This window comes from Semicossyphus pulcher, unplaced genomic scaffold (assembly GCF_022749685.1).
Source record: "Semicossyphus pulcher isolate SPU_LCO1_2020_fin unplaced genomic scaffold, fSemPul1.0.p SCAF_11, whole genome shotgun sequence".
In the NCBI taxonomy this organism is placed as follows: Eukaryota; Metazoa; Chordata; class Actinopteri; order Labriformes; family Labridae; genus Semicossyphus; species Semicossyphus pulcher.
In genome coordinates, this window is record NW_027211615.1 from 18121903 (window position 1) to 18140617 (window position 18715).

General features: G+C 42.9%; 1 protein-coding gene across 2 annotated transcripts in view; it reads right to left on the reverse strand.

The window, feature by feature from the left end:
- LOC138612946 (1-phosphatidylinositol 4,5-bisphosphate phosphodiesterase beta-4-like) overlaps positions 1–18715 on the reverse strand; it is a 78548-nt gene that overhangs the window by 20080 nt on the left and 39753 nt on the right. For both annotated transcript variants that reach the window (XM_069686493.1, XM_069686486.1), the window contains exons 4-12: positions 16597–16694; positions 11389–11469; positions 10042–10101; positions 6888–7031; positions 3181–3260; positions 3001–3054; positions 1231–1312; positions 1025–1125; positions 542–599 (exon numbers count right to left, since the gene is read on the reverse strand). In XM_069686493.1, the coding sequence (XP_069542594.1) occupies positions 542–599; positions 1025–1125; positions 1231–1312; positions 3001–3054; positions 3181–3260; positions 6888–7031; positions 10042–10101; positions 11389–11469; positions 16597–16680 (744 nt within the window). In that variant the 5' untranslated portion in view covers positions 16681–16694. The remainder of the gene's footprint in view (positions 1–541; positions 600–1024; positions 1126–1230; positions 1313–3000; positions 3055–3180; positions 3261–6887; positions 7032–10041; positions 10102–11388; positions 11470–16596; positions 16695–18715) is intronic.

Below are 18715 nucleotides of genomic sequence, written 5' to 3' on the forward strand. Positions count from 1 at the left end.
GCAGCATCAAAACATCATTATGGTGCCACTGCCCACACACAAAGCCAGGTGGGAATTCATCTAACCACATCTTTGGCTCCACTGGAAGAGTCTAGAGCGTGACGAGGCAGCACACATGCAGAGGGAGACTAAGCAGGTATTCAGCCACACGAGACGAGAACGGCCACAGGAAAACAGACGCAGACAGCAGGAAACGAGATGAGCCGAGCAGGAAGCAACAGGATGGAAACCTCTACCCTCCCATTGCTATGGCAACACCAATCAGAGACGGGGAGGCAAGCCGCAGCAGGGAGAACATGGGGAATAGGATGTGGACGGGAATTCAGGATGGGGGTTGAAGTTGCGCTTGCAAGTTGACTGGAAGTTAAATATTTTGCCGTGTCATTAATGGAGTTTATAAGAGGGTTGGCAAACGTCCAGTCCGGACTTGAAGGCAACTTCTACCCTCACCAGGATTGGGGTGGGGGAAGGCAGGGGAGTCGCAGAGCGGGGCACTGGCAAGCAAACACACAGAGAAGTTAATGAATGATAAAGAGCTTACTTCATTCAGAAAGCTGACTAACTGGTCTACAGTTAAATAATCAGTTTTGCTCCCATTGCTGCAAAGGAATTAATTAGAAAGAAAACATAATGTTATGCTTCTTAAAATAAACATCCTCACAGTCATTCACTCTGTTAAAATTAGAAAGCAGTCTGTAAAAGGGCATCCGACTTAAATGTTACAACTTTAGTTATAAAATGTTAATCTTCATTCATAATTAATGTTTTACTGTGGAAGCAGGTTAGGCTGTCCAGACATAGTTAGTGCAGCAGGCGCAGAGATATTTGTCCTGATTACATCCAACAAGATGCAGTAGCTCACACAGGGGGAGATTTAACAGTGATATCATTGCTCTATTTAGACACAGGGTAAAACAAGGGGTACTGTTAAGTGTTTGTTTGGAGGATTTATTATGTCTTATTATTGACTTTGAGCTACAAACCAGTAAACATGACAAACAAATAAAACATTAAGGAAACTCACATCTTCTTGAAGAGTTCCTCGATGTCCGTGCGAGGGCAGATCTTCTGTGTGAGCGCGTAGAAAATGTCAAAGGTGAAATCTGCTGGTTCAATCTCGTCATTCTGTGGAAGATAAACACGCCAGCCATGAAACATGAGGATTATAAACCTGCAGCTAAAATGTATTCTCCAGCCGACCAATACAGTGTACAGTCAGTGTCGTCTGACCTTTCCACTGGGAAGGCCAAGATCCTTCAGAGCCTGAAATATCCCCTTCTCTGTCTTTCCTGATGCAAATGTTCGAGTGATGCTGTAAAAGGCAGAGGAAGAAGAGAAACACTGAGTGAGAGAAAGTAGAGTGAAATATCACGGCACAACAGTTGGCCAGATATTAATATTATATACTGGCAAGAATCCTGTGATGCTATTTGTATCTCGAAGCAGGGGGGTTACAACTGAATATAATGCAACACATTGCAATCCTGTAAGTAAGTGTTGAAACTTAAATGCCCCACCCTGAGGAACACTATAATAACATTTAAAATCACAGGTATTCACAACCTTTTAAAAGATCAGAAAACTCATCGCTCATCTCTGAACTCTTATTTATCACAGTCTGCCTCCAACATCCAGCATCACAGCACTGCTTTTGTGCAATCTGAGTAGACAACGTGTACCTAAACCAGTAAAAAGAAAGATATCTTTGCATGTAAACTATTGTTAAAAACTTGATACAGTGTTCTTGTGAATCAACACAGTGTCACAAAACTAATTGTCGGGATACTGAACTGGTCAATACCTTCTTTCTCCACTAGAGTTGTCACGATACCAGAAGGTCAACTTCGATACGATGCTAGTAAAAACAATACTCAATACCTGCATCGATACCACGGCAACAAAAAACAACTCTACCACAAGTCTACCACTATTATTGGCATTGTAGCCATAAGTATGTGTCTGTTGTTGTTCATGTAACAAGAACATAGGTTGTTGTTGCTCTCTTTGCCTGTCTCTATCCTGCATCTCCTTCTATCCCATTTTCGGCCCATCCAGTCGAGGCAGATGGCTGTTCAACATGAGTCTGGTTCTGCTCGAGGTTTCTGCCTGTTAAAAGGAAGTTTTTCTGCCAATGTGCCGAATTGCTAAGTGCTACTCATGGTGATTCATGCTGGGCCTCTCTTTAAATAACATAACAAAGAGTCGGTCTAGACCTGTGTCTCTAGATAACTCTGGTTATGATTTGGCGCTTTACAAATAAAATTTGATTGATTGATTGAACTCCAGGTACCAAAAATTGGGTAATCTTCTTGTTTTTAGTTTTTCCTTCACACAATGATGGTACAGAAAAAGTTATTGAACACAAAACCAGCTCATTTGACATACTGTTGACAGTCATGAAAGGCTTGATGAGCAGGATTTTCACAAAAAATAATTTTGATTGTTATTTGATATTGTTTAGACCCATATTAAAATAAAGCCTAACCTCTCAATTATCAACTTGTGCATCTTTATGAGACACCAACAGGACATTTGCCTTCTGTGAATGAGAACAGTCCTTTGTGTTGTTGCTGTATAAAAGCTGCAGGTGATGGAGGGCGGAGCAGACAGACACAGCTTCAGCTGCAGACAAACTAAACCCCTGTACCTTCCTGTGGAGTTGTACGGAGGTGTAGGCGTGTTAGTTTGTTGTTTAGAGCGTAACCGCTGAGAAACAATCAGAAATTGTGTCTTATTTTTCAATTTCACAGCTTTATTCAGATTAACGGAGCTCGCTCTCTTCCTGTCTATGTTGCTCGACCACAGCTCTGTCTCTCTCTCTCTCGCGCGGCAGATTTGGGTTGAAAACTGATCAGAGATGTGATTATTTTTTCAAAGCTTCGATACCTTTCGGTAATATTAAACGTAAAAATGTTTCGTTTTGAAACACGTATCGAAAAGTATCTAACATTTTGACAACCTTGTTCTCCAGTACTCAATATCCCATCTATTTCCTCTTACCCTCTCACAGGAATCTTCCCGTTCACGTTGGTCATGAAGCACATTTTCATCCAACTAAATGAGAGAAGGACATTAAAACACAGAGAAGAGCAAAGATCAGAGAAAGGGTATATGACAAAGAATAAATGTAAAACTGTCTGAGCACAACATTTAGGCATGCTTGGAGTAAAATGCACTCACTGTTTCTTGAGGCAGGTCATTGGACAGACGTTGTTGGCCTTAAAGTTGTGAATCACTGACCTCAAACCCTCGATCCATTTCTGCAAACAAACCAGAACAAGGATTCAAGACACTGGCCCACACACACACACACACACACACACACACACACACACACACACACGCTGCAGACAACAGGGTATCCAGAGTCAGCTTTGTGTTTATATGCGTGTATCTTTGGGGAAATAAACACAAGCAAATTAACTGCCTCTTAATACACACACACACGGGCAAAGGCCTCGACAGGAGCACACACACATGAAAACATACACATAATGACAAACACAGTGTGCTGTTGCAAGGCTGGGAGCAGCGACAGTAAACAAACAGCCAGAGAGAGGGCCTTGTAGCTCTGCATGAATACACAGCAGACTGCGACAACACAAACAACACTGGGGATGATCATTTGAACATTTTTGACCCTTCTGTCTTTCTGTCCCTGAGTGTGTTCAACTCCCTCCTCCACTTCCACATCTAATTATTAACGTCATCATTATAAAAACATTAACAAGATAGCAGGTGCAGCAGGGGTTGTCTGCTTGGGCATGTGGCATCCGTGTGTGTGCGTGTGTGTGTGTGTGTGACCATGTGTCTGCTGATGTAAATAACACTGTCATCTCCCGAGGTCTGCTACTTAGGGCCACCTGCATGCTGTGAGGTGGTGATGGTGTCATGGTGTGTTTCCCTGTGTGTGTGTGTGTGTGAGAGAGGGAGGAAGGCAGAAATAGAAGGAATAAATGTGTTTTAAATTGTGGATGTGTACCTGGATCTGTGTGTGTGTGTGTGTGTGTGTGTGTGTGTGTGTGTGTGTGTGTGTGTGTGTGAGTGTGCGTGTGCGTGCGTGCTCTGCCTCCCTGCTGAAGGCTGTAGCATGATATCATTGGCAGCCCTGTGGCAGCGAGCTCCCTGGAGCGCAAACATCATTTTCAACACCCATCACTACAAAAACACCCCCTCATGGGAAATGCATAAACACCAACACTGTGGAGCCAAACGACTGATCTGTGCTGGCACTAAACATGTTTTCTAGTTCGGTTTGGTTTCAAACTGGTTTTGATTTTGAGTTGTGGGGACGTTTTTTAACAGAACTGACAACTTTGAATCATGTTTCCATCAAGGCTAACACTGCGCTGTGTCTCTGTATCAGTCAAGGTTTATTCTTTTTCCTTTTCGCAGCATATGAGTAACCTTCAAGGACAATAAGATCTCCAGTAAAGAGTGGGATTATATAAAAGCCTGCATACACCTGACTACTCATTTGTTCAAGTTAGTTAAAGCCCCCCTCCAGTGAAAATCAAGTGTTTAACCTTGTAAACATCTCCATGTGGTGTTCTTCATGTGCTACAAGACATATCAGGGACAACATGAGCAGTCATCTCCATGGCTGGGCCTGTCTGCTTTTAAACTGCAGTGTACCAAGGACAGGCTGAACAACACGTTTTCAGATTGGCAGGTTTGAGACGTCACAAACCTAAGGAGCCAATCCTGTTAAAGGACGGGGTGACGCTATGCGAATCATTATGTGCAACCTATGGCAACCACTTTGGCGCTGCGCGAGCCAGCTGTAACCATTATCTTTGCAAACTCACTACTGGCTACTAATGTTAACGTTACTACCACTAATTACTACATTTCAAGTTTCAACAAGTTGCCACTAAGCGATGGCAGAGACGTGTTTTGTTTTCGTGACAGAGGGGGCGGTTAGAAATGTGCATAGTGGGCGGGGACTATGCAGATTAGTGAATTTTTAATGAGGGAGAAGGAGGAGATGCCTTGGGAGGTAATTAAACATATTTTGTAGAAAAAACATATCAGACAGAATTTATTATTTCAAGCAGAGCATTTAGTATATCTTTAAACATGACTGGAGCTGCTCTTTAATGTATTGGTTACTGATGACTTGTATTGAATTACTAAAGGGATCCTATTTAATCTATTTACTCTAATTTACTGACTGTTTTTTGTTTTCTGTCAACTGTTTCTTTCCGCAGCCTTGTGATCGTATTTCTGTTTGTTTTAAGTGCATGCAATAAATCAACAAGTGTTTGTATGCTGTTTGTTATGGACAGAAAACCAAGAGCGTGAACAAAGGACATTCACTCTAAGTTGTCCAAGTCTTTATTCTCGCTTCAGCTCCGTGTCGTTCAATCACAGCTCAGTCTGTGGGTCACTAAATACAATATATCTCACTTTTACTGTTTCTTTTTTCTCCTCACAGGATTTCTTTGCCGTCCTGTGTCAAAGGATTAGTCTGGTGGTATTGTACAATTTATGCTTTCAATAAATCCTGTAAAAAGATCGCAGCCAGTGATACATTTATCCCAATATAACCTCTCCCTCTCTGACATGGACCTATACTGTTGTCCAAAATCATATCAATGGGCCACATTGTTGTATTTGATCCTGTATTATCATGAACAGCAGCACTGCAGCCTATGTTCAGTCAATCCCACACACATCATCCTGCTGCTGTAAATACTAACTGGCATACCAAGTGTGTATTAATCATTAGCTTAAAATAGACCCAAACAAATGAGTACTGTTTTAGAGGAACTGCAGTGCCTGGCTGAGTTAGGAATTTCTTGGAATTTTCCAAATAAAGATCTGAATTTGTGACTCATTTTTAAAGATTAACGTGAAAAACCAAAAACATCTATTATTGGTTTTAGTCTTTTTTTTTAGCATTGTTTGACAATAAGAAAATAACAAATAATACCAGCCTTCTGCAGTCTAATACAACCAACCAACACTGTTATTTCGCTCCGTGAAGCATCTTAACTACGCCTCTGAAACTGCATTATTCTGCTCTTCTTAGTAGTGTAATTCTTCAAATTCAGATCCATTAAGCTCCAGGAAACTGACATTTAATATGCGCATTCAGTTGTATAATGTGGGCTGTACGGGGTGTGTGCAATGCTTGGATGTTTGCCAGCAGGGGTCAGCAATAAAAACGTCTGCAGACTGAAAGCGAAACAGTGAGTGAAAGTGTTTTTTTACTCAATGAGGGAGCCAGATTTGCCCGAGAGCTTTTTTACTAAACGAGTGGGAAGCAAAACAGAGAGAGAGTAAACGAAGAGTAAGACAAAAAAAGGAAGAGAAAATAAAAGCAGGAGCGCAGGAGGAACAGAGGGAGATAGAGATGGGGTGAGACAGACACATTCGGAATGACTCATATTTCTCTATTTATCAGAGTGAACCAAGGCCAGATCTGCCGTGTGTGGGAGTGGGCATAAAAACCATTCACCTCGCGGTTTGCTTTGTCTGTGAATTAAATATTTGCTGCGTCGGGGTGTTCGATTAGCCTTTGTACGATACAGAAATGTTAAATGAATTAGGGGAGTACTCTTGATGCTGCGCAGAGTGTATGTTGGCGTGTGTTCTGTACCACATGGTTTTAAGTGGACATGAAGTTGATCAGCAGGAAGCCAGCTAGCAGCTTTACCAACCTCGCTCTGAGGACGTGTTGCAAAAACAAAATGCAGGTATATAACGACAGACAATACCAGGGTGGATTTGTCCTTGTTAAAGATAAAAGTTAAAACATACAAAAGCTGAACCTGCAGTGACTCAACACTCAAGGTCTGCACATCATCGGTATCACTGCGACATCCTCAGATACAAGAGCCAAAGCAGTGAGATGTGAAATTACAGTGCAAGCACGTGTTTACCCTGGCTGTGTCGGGGTTCTCTGCCACTATGAACATGAAGCTGAGGTTGACCAGGTCTGTGCCGCTGCAGATGCAGATGATGCAGCCCTCCAAGTCTGCCTCCGTCTTTCCAAGGGCCTCGAATGACGACAGGATCTTTGGGTCCTTAAAAGAAGAGAACGAAGGACTGGTTAGACTGAACGCAGTCGGACATACAAACAGAAAAACAAATCAGAGTTGAATTAATTGTGTATTATGTCCTGATGAAGGTTAATGTAAGAAATTTAGAGTTAGTAAAAGATGGAAAACAATCCAAGGGAGCTGTTACTCTCCTTCCCTGGTACTGTTGCAGTAAATAGTCCCTGACTTTAAAACACAATGGGAAAGAAGCTTAGAGGGAAAGGTGTTAAAGTTTCTGTTGTGGAAAAGCCCCAGGATGTTAAAAAGGTATGATATACTGATATGTGTAAGGCTCGGGAGACTTAAAGCTAAGCTAAGCTTTATCTTAAATAAACAGTGATACAATGAATATCCCTCATGGAGGAACAAACTACAACACCAACTTATAATGGCTCAAAGAGTTTTAGATGTGTTCAGCAGGACATGAGAGCAACACTTCAGACAGCACTTCATTAGATGTGTCTGAGAGGGTTAGCAGAAAATACTTTAAATGAGGTTCACACCTCGACAAGTGCTGAGTAACATTATGTAACCTGCATAAACTGGAATGGTAAGAAGATTGGTTAATATGATGTAAATGGGTCGGCTCCATTAGCTAAAAAAAAGTGCACGTTAGGTTGGGTTAAACCACGGACTGTATGAGACGAAGACGTAGCCTTTCAGTTCTGGAAAATGAAGGCCGTGCAGAAGTGCCTTAGACCTGCGTTATATATATTCAGCAATCAATCAAATTTTATTTGTATAGCGCCAAAGCATAACCAAAGTTATCCCAAGACACTTTACGAAAAGAGCAGGTCTAGACGGTACTCTTTGTTATATTATTCAGAGAGAGACGCAACATGAATCACCATGAGTAGCACTTAGCAACATTCGGCACAGTGGAGAGGAAAGACTTTTAACGGGCAGAAACCTCGAGCAGAACCAGACTCATGTTGAACAGCCGTCTGCCTCGACTGGGTGGGCTGGCCAGCAGGGGGCGACTCCACCGGCTTTTAAACAGATTTTATGAGGAGTCTATCATTCTTACCTTTTTATTCATCACCTCAGTTTACATTTTTCCACTTTTAAGGAGACTAACATGATCTGATATGATCATCATTCCACTCAGAGTAAAATAGACAATAAGCAGGATATGCATTAGGGCGTGGCTACATTGTGATTGACAAGTCGCTCCCACTGTGACCTGAAATGTCCTTGTTCAGCCTGCAGTTGTACTAACAGACACTCTAAGGACTCGGCTGCTCAGTTCTTTGGTAAATACATTCTGTTTAACTAAAATTAGCATCCCAGTTACTACTTTTATTGTGATGTTGAATGTGAAGCTGCTATTATTATCAATTTTCCCCTCAGGGATAAATAAAGTACATCTATCATCTATGAATTAAGGATGCATTTTGCTAACTAAGCTAGTGTTTACTGATAACTTAATATGCAAACCCCTGGCTCCTTCAAGCTTCACCCTCTCCTCCTCCGAATACAGTCACTTCTGGCTCAAACCCAAATTAACAACCAAAGCAGAACAACTAAAAGCAGCAGGAACAGGCTTATACAGATTCAGATTGAGCAGCACACCTTATGTGAGTCAGGAAGCTCCATATAACTGAGCAACACTAGAAGAATTACAACAGGAAATCTGAGTATTCGGGACATAATGACGTCAAAAATGTGTGACACATGATATTAACCCCACCTGGTGACTACTAATCTTAGAATAGATCTGCTGATGTGATGTTAATGATGTGACGCACCACAGAGAGATAACACTGACACTGTAATGAGTCTGAGTTACAGCTGTTGGTGAAACGACATGAGTCATGGCTTTTGCTTCATTTTGATTCTTGTACTTAAACTGTACTTTTACACATTCACATGCGGAAGAGTAAAGACATAATAAACTGCAGTGATTTAATCATCTAATACACCGTCTTTCATTAGTCATTAAATAAGCTATTTCAGACATTTAAAAGACCTGCTGCTTCTCTGGTTCTAATCTACAGACCTGCCAACTGTGCTGCCTGAAACGACTTCAATCAGTGCAACACAAAATCACAATCAGAAACCCAGCAGTCAGTCTGCCACCACTGGCACCATGGAAGATAGTAATGCGTTTCTGCTATACGATTGAATTAGCAGCAACAGGCAACAGGCTCTCCCGTCTCAAAGCCTCAGCCAGCAATCATCCAATGCAATTCATCTTCCCCTCGCTCATTGGATTAGCTGAAACAGCTCTGGGGGCTTGTGTAACCATGTTAGCCTCAGAGGAGAAGCCCTGCTATCAGTTCCTCTTAGGCTGCTACTTACAGGACTGCACAGAGCCTTTGAACAAACAGGAGGAGCTGCTATCAGGCCGCAGTATCTGGGTACGTGCCCTTACACATGTACATACACACACGTCCGCTCCGAGCAAACAGACCAGCTCCCGCTGTCAACATCACATACACAACCTGGTGATGGTTATGTGCTCAGAGTACAGGAGTGTCTCCTGTCAGGCTGCTGACTTTTACTGGCTTGACAGGTCTGCATGCTAATTAGAGGCAGGCGCCCACGAGGGTATTCCCAAACAGCTTTTATAATTCATCCCGTCTGCATGATGCCAAGTACTACGACATAATCACATAGTCACTTTGGAGGCTACGCCGCATGAATCAGTATCTTACATTCAATACAAGCTTTGACTTGTGTGCGTATCTGGCTCCATATCAGAGCAATAAATAACTGATGCACTGAAAATACAGGATAATGCAGCTGGGCGTTGAACAACATCAGGTTTATGGTCGACTTGCTGCCCTGGTGAATCTGGGATTCAAGCACTGAGAGTCCCAGATTAGTCGGTCGATCAATAGATTACACTGCTTCTGCCTCTGTTAAGTAAAGCATCAATAACTTTGTGACGTAAAAGTCTTAGCAGGAGTGTCACTGCGGGAGCAGGAGACCTGTAGGAAGTGTGAATATTGTGAACACAGAAGCGAGGAAATTGTCTTTCCTGAGTTCTCACCTTTGGGACGGCACCGACCCGAATGCTGTTGATGAGGGAACACTCGAGAACCTGGCCTTCCTGCGGGAACGAGACAGAGAGAATAAGGGAAAGTCGAGGGATAAAAGAGAGTGAGATAGGTCATAGCGAGTAACACATCCATGTCTTCCTCATAATTATGTTTCCAATCCCTACAACTCCATCTCCTCTTTTGTAAATCGCTGTTACATTAGTTGTTTGACACCATCTGCTTCAATTCGGGAGTCAGATTCCCAGTGGGACAGTCTCTCGTCCCCGGCAACACCCCATGGTATAAGCAGGTATACATAATGGATGGAAAGTTATTTGTTTGCCCATCTTAAGCAGTGGACTTTGATTGATTACCTTTAAGACCCAGCCGGCACGCACGGTAAACAGCAGGCCACATACTGACGGAGGTAGGAAATACATAAAGCCCCCCTCCAGTGCAAATCAAGTGTTTAACCTTGTAAACATCTCCATGTGGTGTTCTTCATGTGCTACAAGACATATCAGGGACAACATCAGCAGTCATCTCCACGGCTGGGCCTGTCTGCTTTTAAACTGCAGTGTACCAAGGACAGGCTGAACAATACGTGTTCAGATTGGCAGGTTTGAGACGTCACAAACCTAAGGAGCCAATCCTGTTAATGGACTGGGTGACGCTATGCATATCATTATGTGTAACCTATGGCAACCACTTGGGCGCTGCGCGAGCCAGCTGTAACCGTCGTCGTAATGTTTGCAAACTCACGACTGATTACTAACGTTAACGTTACTACTACTAATTACTACATTTAAAGCTAGCTGTTTTCACGACAGAGGGGGAAGTTGGAAATGTACATTGTGGGCGGGGACTATGAAGATTCAGGAATTTTTTACGTATTTTGCAGAAAAAACACATCAGACACAATTTATTATTTCAAGCAGAGCATTTTATATCTTAAAGCATGACTGGAGGTGGTTTTTAAAACCTTTAAAAATCTCTTTTGATGGATGATAATCCCTCTTTTTGCTTCCTTGATTGTCAGAGATTATGTTAATTTCAATACCTCACACAACTCTTCTGTCGTGGTCCTAAAGTAGAGCTTCAGGCTTGTTTGTTGAAGTCAACAATGAACACTAAAACGCACGCCTTTGGTCATCTTTCTTTAAGTTTAAGCACATTTAAATATATGTGTTATGATGGTGATTGTTTTTGCCTATGTGTTTTAAAGGTGTCAGGGACAGAGGAGTGTTTGTGTAAGTATTTCTTTAAACACTACAAGATAAACCTGTTTTTAGAGACCACTACATACAAGTTTCTTTTAAAGGAAGAAAGAATACACAACAAGTGATACGAGTCGGTACCTTGCCCTCACTCTTCCAAGTGATGAAAAAGCCAAACTCGTCTACGGTCACCTGACAGTTGGGCTCAAAGATGTACGGGTCCTGCAGAGAGGGGGGAAAGAGTTTTATAAGAGAGGGGGCTTCATTATTCACAGGGTTTTATTTGACATGGGAAGACATTAAACAGCCAACCTGTTGAACAAACACAGAGCTTAGGCAACCAGACAAACAGACAGCTTTAAATCATTTTCTAATATGTACCTACCTTCCTAAGGACACACATGGACTGACGCATACACTCACACGAAGTAAGTACAAATACATTCAGTATGTGCACACACACACACACACACACGCACGCGCGGTTCAGAGGAAATGAAACCTACTGCTAAAGCAAACAGAAAGTGGGATGAATGCCTGGCATGGAGTGTTGAATGCAAACATCATGTGGCTGGAGGGAATCGTTGTGCATTAGAAACCTTATGCAACCCTGGTTGTGCTGTATGTGTCCTTTGAGCCTGCTAGTCCAGCTCCTTCGATGCTGCTGCACACACATAATGCTCCACCTTTCAGCCTGTGTGCGGCATGCAGCGACCGCTATTCAGTTGGACATCTCCCGACCCTAGCTACAACATTTTCACTCAGTTCAAACTACTGCTGCAGCTCAGATCGCCCTGATGAAAGACTCTGCCCCAGTTTGTCTGTGTTATTATTTAAAATCACAGCTTTAACAAGAAGAAAACACAATAAAGAACAAATATAATAGGAGATGGCTGTTAATATTAACAACAGGGAACAGTGTGTCACCCTCACACACATCGTTTATAGTCTCAGGATGTTCTCTGTGTAAATAAGACGGAGCTGGCTTGTTATTGGATACATCATGTAATCTAAAACCATCATTAAAACCAACTGAACAATCCCTTCTCCATTTAGGGAACAGTGAGACTGCAGTAAGTGCAGTTAAAAGCTTGACTCTCTTTCATGTGAATAAGACCTGACAGAGGCTTCAGTTGCACGTAGTGGAGATGACTCTGAGAGAGAGACGGTCCCGAATGAGCCCTGACTGTTGCAAACATACAGCGGGCTAGTGTTACACTATCAGACGGCTTGTTCTTGTAAAGCTAAAAGGTTTGTGGGAACACTCAGTCTTTCCACACGCAAGGGAACAATTAGCTGAAGAGCCGAGCACGTCTGGGTGGATTTGGATGCATAAGGGCCACTAGTAATGGCTACCCAGGACCCTACTCCGCATTTGTGCCAAGAGTAAGAGTCCGGGCAGCTCAGCATATGCCTGTGTTTAAGTGTCTGTTGTGTCCCGTCCATCACAATGATCTTTGAAACAATATCAGCAGCACAGAGCGGCCAAAATGAGTCCTCACACACATTCAGTAAAACACTCTCACATATTCAAACCACGTCATTCAAAAACACACGCACTCATCCATACACATCCGCTCGAGCATTTAACTGTCTAGTCAACATGAGCCATTGGCCTGATAATGAGGAAACAGGAAGTGCTGCATGTTAATGCCACTCTGTCTCTTCTCAGCTCCTTCAGCTCGTGTTCCGTAGTAGATGACTATTGAAGTATTTAGTATTTAAGATATAATCTCGAAGATCTAAGTTTCGTTCTCTTTGGCGGTACCTATGGCGATACATGGTTATTGTAGGAGCACATTTCCCAGATATCCAGACAGTGTCGCATGTGTGACGTCCACGGTTGGCTCCGGTTGTAACTCTCGATTTTCCTCGCTGACGGTCGCTTTCCTTTTTAGACTGTTTGCCTTCATCTGAGCGTCAAATTTGTTTCTTTTTCTTTGGATTTTCACTTATTTTTGAAGTTGTATCTGTAGTCATCGATCTTTTCTTTGTTTGTTCAGCCATAGTAGATTACTGTTTACTGGCAACACTTGCAGAGACCGGAAAAGCAGCCGCTTAGCTCTGCCTACCCTCTCTGGCAGACCAACCACTGCTGGGTGATGGAAAACTCGTCTCCAACTGGGCGCTGCCTGTGATTTTTTTCCGCGAAAGTCACCACAGACACCCAGTCTGTAATAATACTATATACTGCAAATGCAAAGGCTTTCATCAGCGGGCCATACGCTCAATCACCATGGTGTTACCTCATTCAGTGATAGATAGAGACTTAACAGACACTTATGTACATGAAAATCTTCAAGATTACAACTAAAAACTTATTTTCTTAATTTATTTATGTCCTTATTTGTCTTTTTTAATGTTTAAGTTTTTGCGGTGGCAGCCTACTCAGTAAGGTGACCCAGGCGTCCCTCTCCGCAGCAACATTTTCCAGTTCCTCCTGGAGGATTCCGAGGCGTTCCCAGGCCAGACAGGACATATTATCCCTCCAGCGAGCTCTCGGTCTGCCCCAGGTTCTCTTCCCATTTGGACGTGCCCGGAAAACCTCCAAAGGGAGGCGCCCAGAAGGCATCCTAACCAGCCCGAACCACCTCAACTGGCTCCTTTCGACGCGAAGGAGAGTGGCTCTACTCCGAGCTCCCCCCGGATCTCCGAGCTCCTGACCCTATCTCTAAGGCTGAGCCCGGACACCCTCGGAAGGAAACTCATTTCGGCCGCTTGTATCCGCGATCTCATTCTTTCGGTCACCACTCAAAGCTCGTGACCATAGGTGAGGGTTGGAACGTAGATCGACTGGTAAATCGAAAGCTTTGCCTTCAGGCTCAGCTCCCTCTTCACCACAACGGTCCGGTACAACGCCCGCATTACTGCTGATGCTGCACCGATCCGCCTGTCAATCTCACGATCCATTTTACCCTCACTCGTGAACAAGACCCCGAGATACTTAAACTCCTTCACGTCAGTCTGCATCACCAAACCAATATTATGAACTGATACCTGAACCGGCCAGGGAAGCAGGTTAAGCATTTTGTGAAAAAAAAAAATAATTTAAAAATCAAATATAATGAATAAACAAGAAATCAGTGTTTGCTTGTTCTTGAGCGTCTCAGGAGTCTGACCTGTTTTTCTCTGACCTCATTACGAGTCTGTCAATATGAAGTTGTTCAGTCCCCATGGAAACAAACCATCAGCCAGCTCTTAAGTGATTGATTTCTAATCAGCGAGACAATAAATGAAACACATACACACACCCCCACACATAAACACACACACACAGGTAGCCGAAGCCCATTTGCTGTTAGCCTGACTGATCACTGAGGGTCTCATTGACCCCTGACCTCCTTGCCTCTGGACTCGTCAGCACGTCTAAATGATCCAGTCTTAGACAACAACTGATGAAATATTGGTAATCTATAGAGCGTTTAAGCTCCCTCTGCTGTGCTGTGTGGACAAAATTATAAAGACACAAAAACAAAATGTAAGTAAGACGGGAAAAAGACGGGTGCAAGCACGAACACACGAAAATATCAAATAAGAGCCCCCTACGAAAACACTTCATATATGATATTTGTAGTTCAGACAGGGGAATAAGAACTACAGGTACCACTGAGAGGTCTCATGTAAAGATAGAGGTCCTCTATAAAGCTTTGACTTGCACTGAAAATGACACACAAGCACGCCAACCTCACCTGTCTCTAACATCTGTCACTCAACGGGGTGTCACTCAGTGGAGAATGTTTTGTGCAGGAGACCCATGCTGTTTATCATTGTGCGTCTGTGTGTGTGTGAGAGAGGGACTAATAAAGAGCGCGGCTGTGACTGTGGGTGGACCCGGCATAAGTCATTGCAATCGAAGCAGATGTCCCCTGCAGGCTCTGAATTTGCCAGGCAACAGAGCAACAGCTATTCCCTCAGTCACACACGCACAGACACACGGCTACAGAGAATGAGAGAGAGAGCTATTTGTAATGGACATTACTTCATTATAACGTGGAGGAAAGGTCAAAGGTAAACTTCTAAGAATAAACTGCCAAGCAAGAGTGGACATCGGTCAATATCAGTGATGAGAAGTGTTCACCATATGATTGAATACTCATTAAATGGAGTGGTGGTCGGCATCCAACCTTTAAGGTGACTGACACAGGTCGACCTCATTACCATCCAGGCCATTCCTAACCCTGTCCTGCCTCGGCCTGGCTCACATTCACAGCAGCAGCACCCTGTGGACTCTCCTCAGAAGCATGCCGGCCCAGTTTCACGGCTCTCTTTGACATGGCTGTGGACTGATGATGCTTTTCCCCGACGCTCTTTCTAGTCTTTCTTCTCTGCCTAAGAGGGATCCTCCTCCCGCCCACTGATGCCCGCATAAACGGAGAGGACTGAGGGGATTTCCTGATGTGTGCAAGGGGCGAGTCTATCTGTATGTGTGTGTGTGCGTGTGCGTGCGCATGTGTGTGACACACTTTGCCTTTGCTCGGCAAATGTCCTAGCTAAGTGTCCTGATTAAGTTAGTCAGAGGAAATGTGGGCACAAGGAGAGGAGGATGTACACGGGTCATATGCATACAGATTACACACAGAGCATGATGGATATTTAGTGACACTGGTACTGGGAAATATTGATCTAAATCATATTGTTAAAGGATAAAAAAGAAATATACTTGCTTGTAAATGTAATTTAGCAATACTTTTTTATATTATATTGTTTAAAAAATGTGCTTAACTGCGTGTTTAAAAGATGTGTACAGCATCATCTTAACTTTGTGATGCTGAGTGCAGCTGTTCATCTCTCATCCCAAATACACAAAGCTTATAATAAATCAATCAATACCAGCAGATGACATCATTTATGGCCTATTAAATAACAAAGAATCTGTTGCTTCACTGAGATCACACACATCTCTTCTGGTCATTTTCAGCGGACATGCTGCAGACAAGCAGTCGCCATGCCGACGCCTCTGAAGGAGGCAGATCAATGAAGGCTTGCCTACACCTACATCTGCGACTCCGAATCAGGTCAGAGGAAACGCCTTCGCTTAGTGATGTGTGTGTTTGTGTGCACACTAATGACTGACCTGGGGAAGGTCATTAAGAGTTAAGGATGATAATTGGACAGAGCAAATAACCTCTGTCAGCATCAACAAGGTTATTGACAAAGTCAGACACCTTGCAGAGCAGGCTGAGCCTTCATGTGCTCATCTAGGATCATCAGGTTAAGTCATGAAATGTTGTTTATAATTAATCTGGCATAAACAGGTTAATATGTTGTTTATTTTTACATTCACGTGTTTGTTAACTATATTTTTGTTGTAGTTTCCTTATAAGGACACAAGAAATGCTTCATTTTTACCTCGTCAAACCTGTCGAAGGAGGCTCCTTCCTGCATGAACTCAGGCAGGTGCTTCTGCCAGTTGAACTCGTAGGACTTCGTCATGGCTGCTCACAAACCTGAGACGCGAACAGACGAGAGAAAGGGACAGAAAAACAGGAAGAATTAGATAATAATACGCACCACGAGGTGTACAGGCCTGAGAGGGTTTCCAGGACAGAATTACACGAACACACAACTTATGTCTTCTCATTCCATCAGTCACAAAGAGATGCTTAATTCACCACATAGCTACTGTACACGGCCCTCCAGGGGCGCATGCCCAAATATCCTCCTCAATCCAAGGAGAGTAAATACACAGAAATCCAGTGACAAATAACCCGTCTAATATGCAGGATTTTAAGGTTAAATCACATTAGTGGACTTTAATTTTTGAGAGAGAAGGAGAGAACAGACACTGACCTCTAGAATAGGCATGTCACAGTGCGGTAAACGATTAGACGATGAATACTGAGTCACAAATAACATCTGGTCTTGTTCTTTTCAGTGAGATTCTTAGTACTAATGCAAATGTCAGTGTTCCTGGTTGTAATGTTGTGAGTAACAACGGACATGGTAAAAACGTTCTGTAGGCGTCAACAGAAAGATGAAACATCAAAGGAACTTAAAGGGTCAGTTCGGGTTCTTTGCAGTGGGGTTGTATGAGGTAGTTCCTACATGGAAGCTAAGCTATGCACAGCTGCAGACGGGGCAGAGAGCACCACGTACTTTAGCCAGTCCTACATATAGAAGATATTTAAGTGTTTGCTATAGCTTTTATTTTTGTTGATCTTTTAAGTGTTACTCGTTGCCCCGTCTCCCCCGACCAGCTTCTCCTAACAGGGACTGTGCTGACTGTTATCTACAGTATGTGGTACACTTACTATTTATACACATAACACCACTTCAAAAAATCCAAACTATCCCTTTAAGTGAAGGGCAGACGCAAGCAGAGGACAGGGTTCAACAACTTCTTTAACTCTTCTTTCGCTTTCCAAAATTCTAATACAAAGTATAAGGCAGATTATTTTCACTTTATTGAATCTTTGTCAGGCAGAAGTTCATGGTTACATTTGTCTCTCACAGAGGATTTCTCTGAGGCCGTAGGATAAAAAATCTTCAAGCCGGGAGTCTGTTAGCTATTGATGTGCATTCTCGCTCTATCCAGTCGTAAAACATTAAGCTCCCCAGACGTCCTCCCTGCACAGAGACTTTTACAATGGGCACTGATTTTAAACAAAGTCATCACAAGATTAAGGGCTAGCCTCGGACTAATGCGCAATAACATTAACAGGGATTTCTTCAAGTAGAAAGAAATCAATTCCTGCTGCAATAAAATGAATTTCCAGGGCTCCTAATTGCAATCGTTTGATAATGCAGTTCTTGGCCAAACAACAGCACAACTTTTAACAAATATCTCAGCAACTCCTCTAAACATGTAGCTCAGCCTCACAGTATCCCGGTGCATTGCAGGGTTGCAGTCCAGACAATATAAATCCTAGAAATTGCAAAAAAGATGCTTGTAATTTTAGACAAATTTGAACTTTGTCAATGTGATGTGCAGTTAGACGTCCCCTACATCAGACTCCTGCTCCTATATCTGACAGCTTCAGAGTAGGGATAGACCGATTATCGGCGCCGATATTTGGCATTTTGACGCATATCGGCATCTGCCTTTTTTTTTAATCCGACGGCCGATAAGAGATCAATTTAAAACTGGGTTATTTTGGCTCTGATGCAGCCGCGCCTCTCTGTCTGCAGTCACTACTCTGTCTCCAGCATTGTCCCACCCACAGCACTGATTGGTTACACGCAGAGCCATGGCACGGGTAACAGCCAATCAGCAGTGAAAGCTGTGCATGCAGAGTGCTCACACACGGCGGAGAGGAGAAAAAGTTCATTTCTTTGCAAATTTTATTTAACTTTGTTTTATTTACTTTATAAAACTTCAGGAAGTTATTTATTTATGTCTTTAAATTTTCAGTTAACTTTATAAGAGATGCTGCTGACCCTGGGAACTCCCTGCGCTTTTTGTTTGTTTGTTTAATAAACATATGCTTAAAGGCATTTAAACAAAGTTAAGTGTTGGAGTTTGTATTAT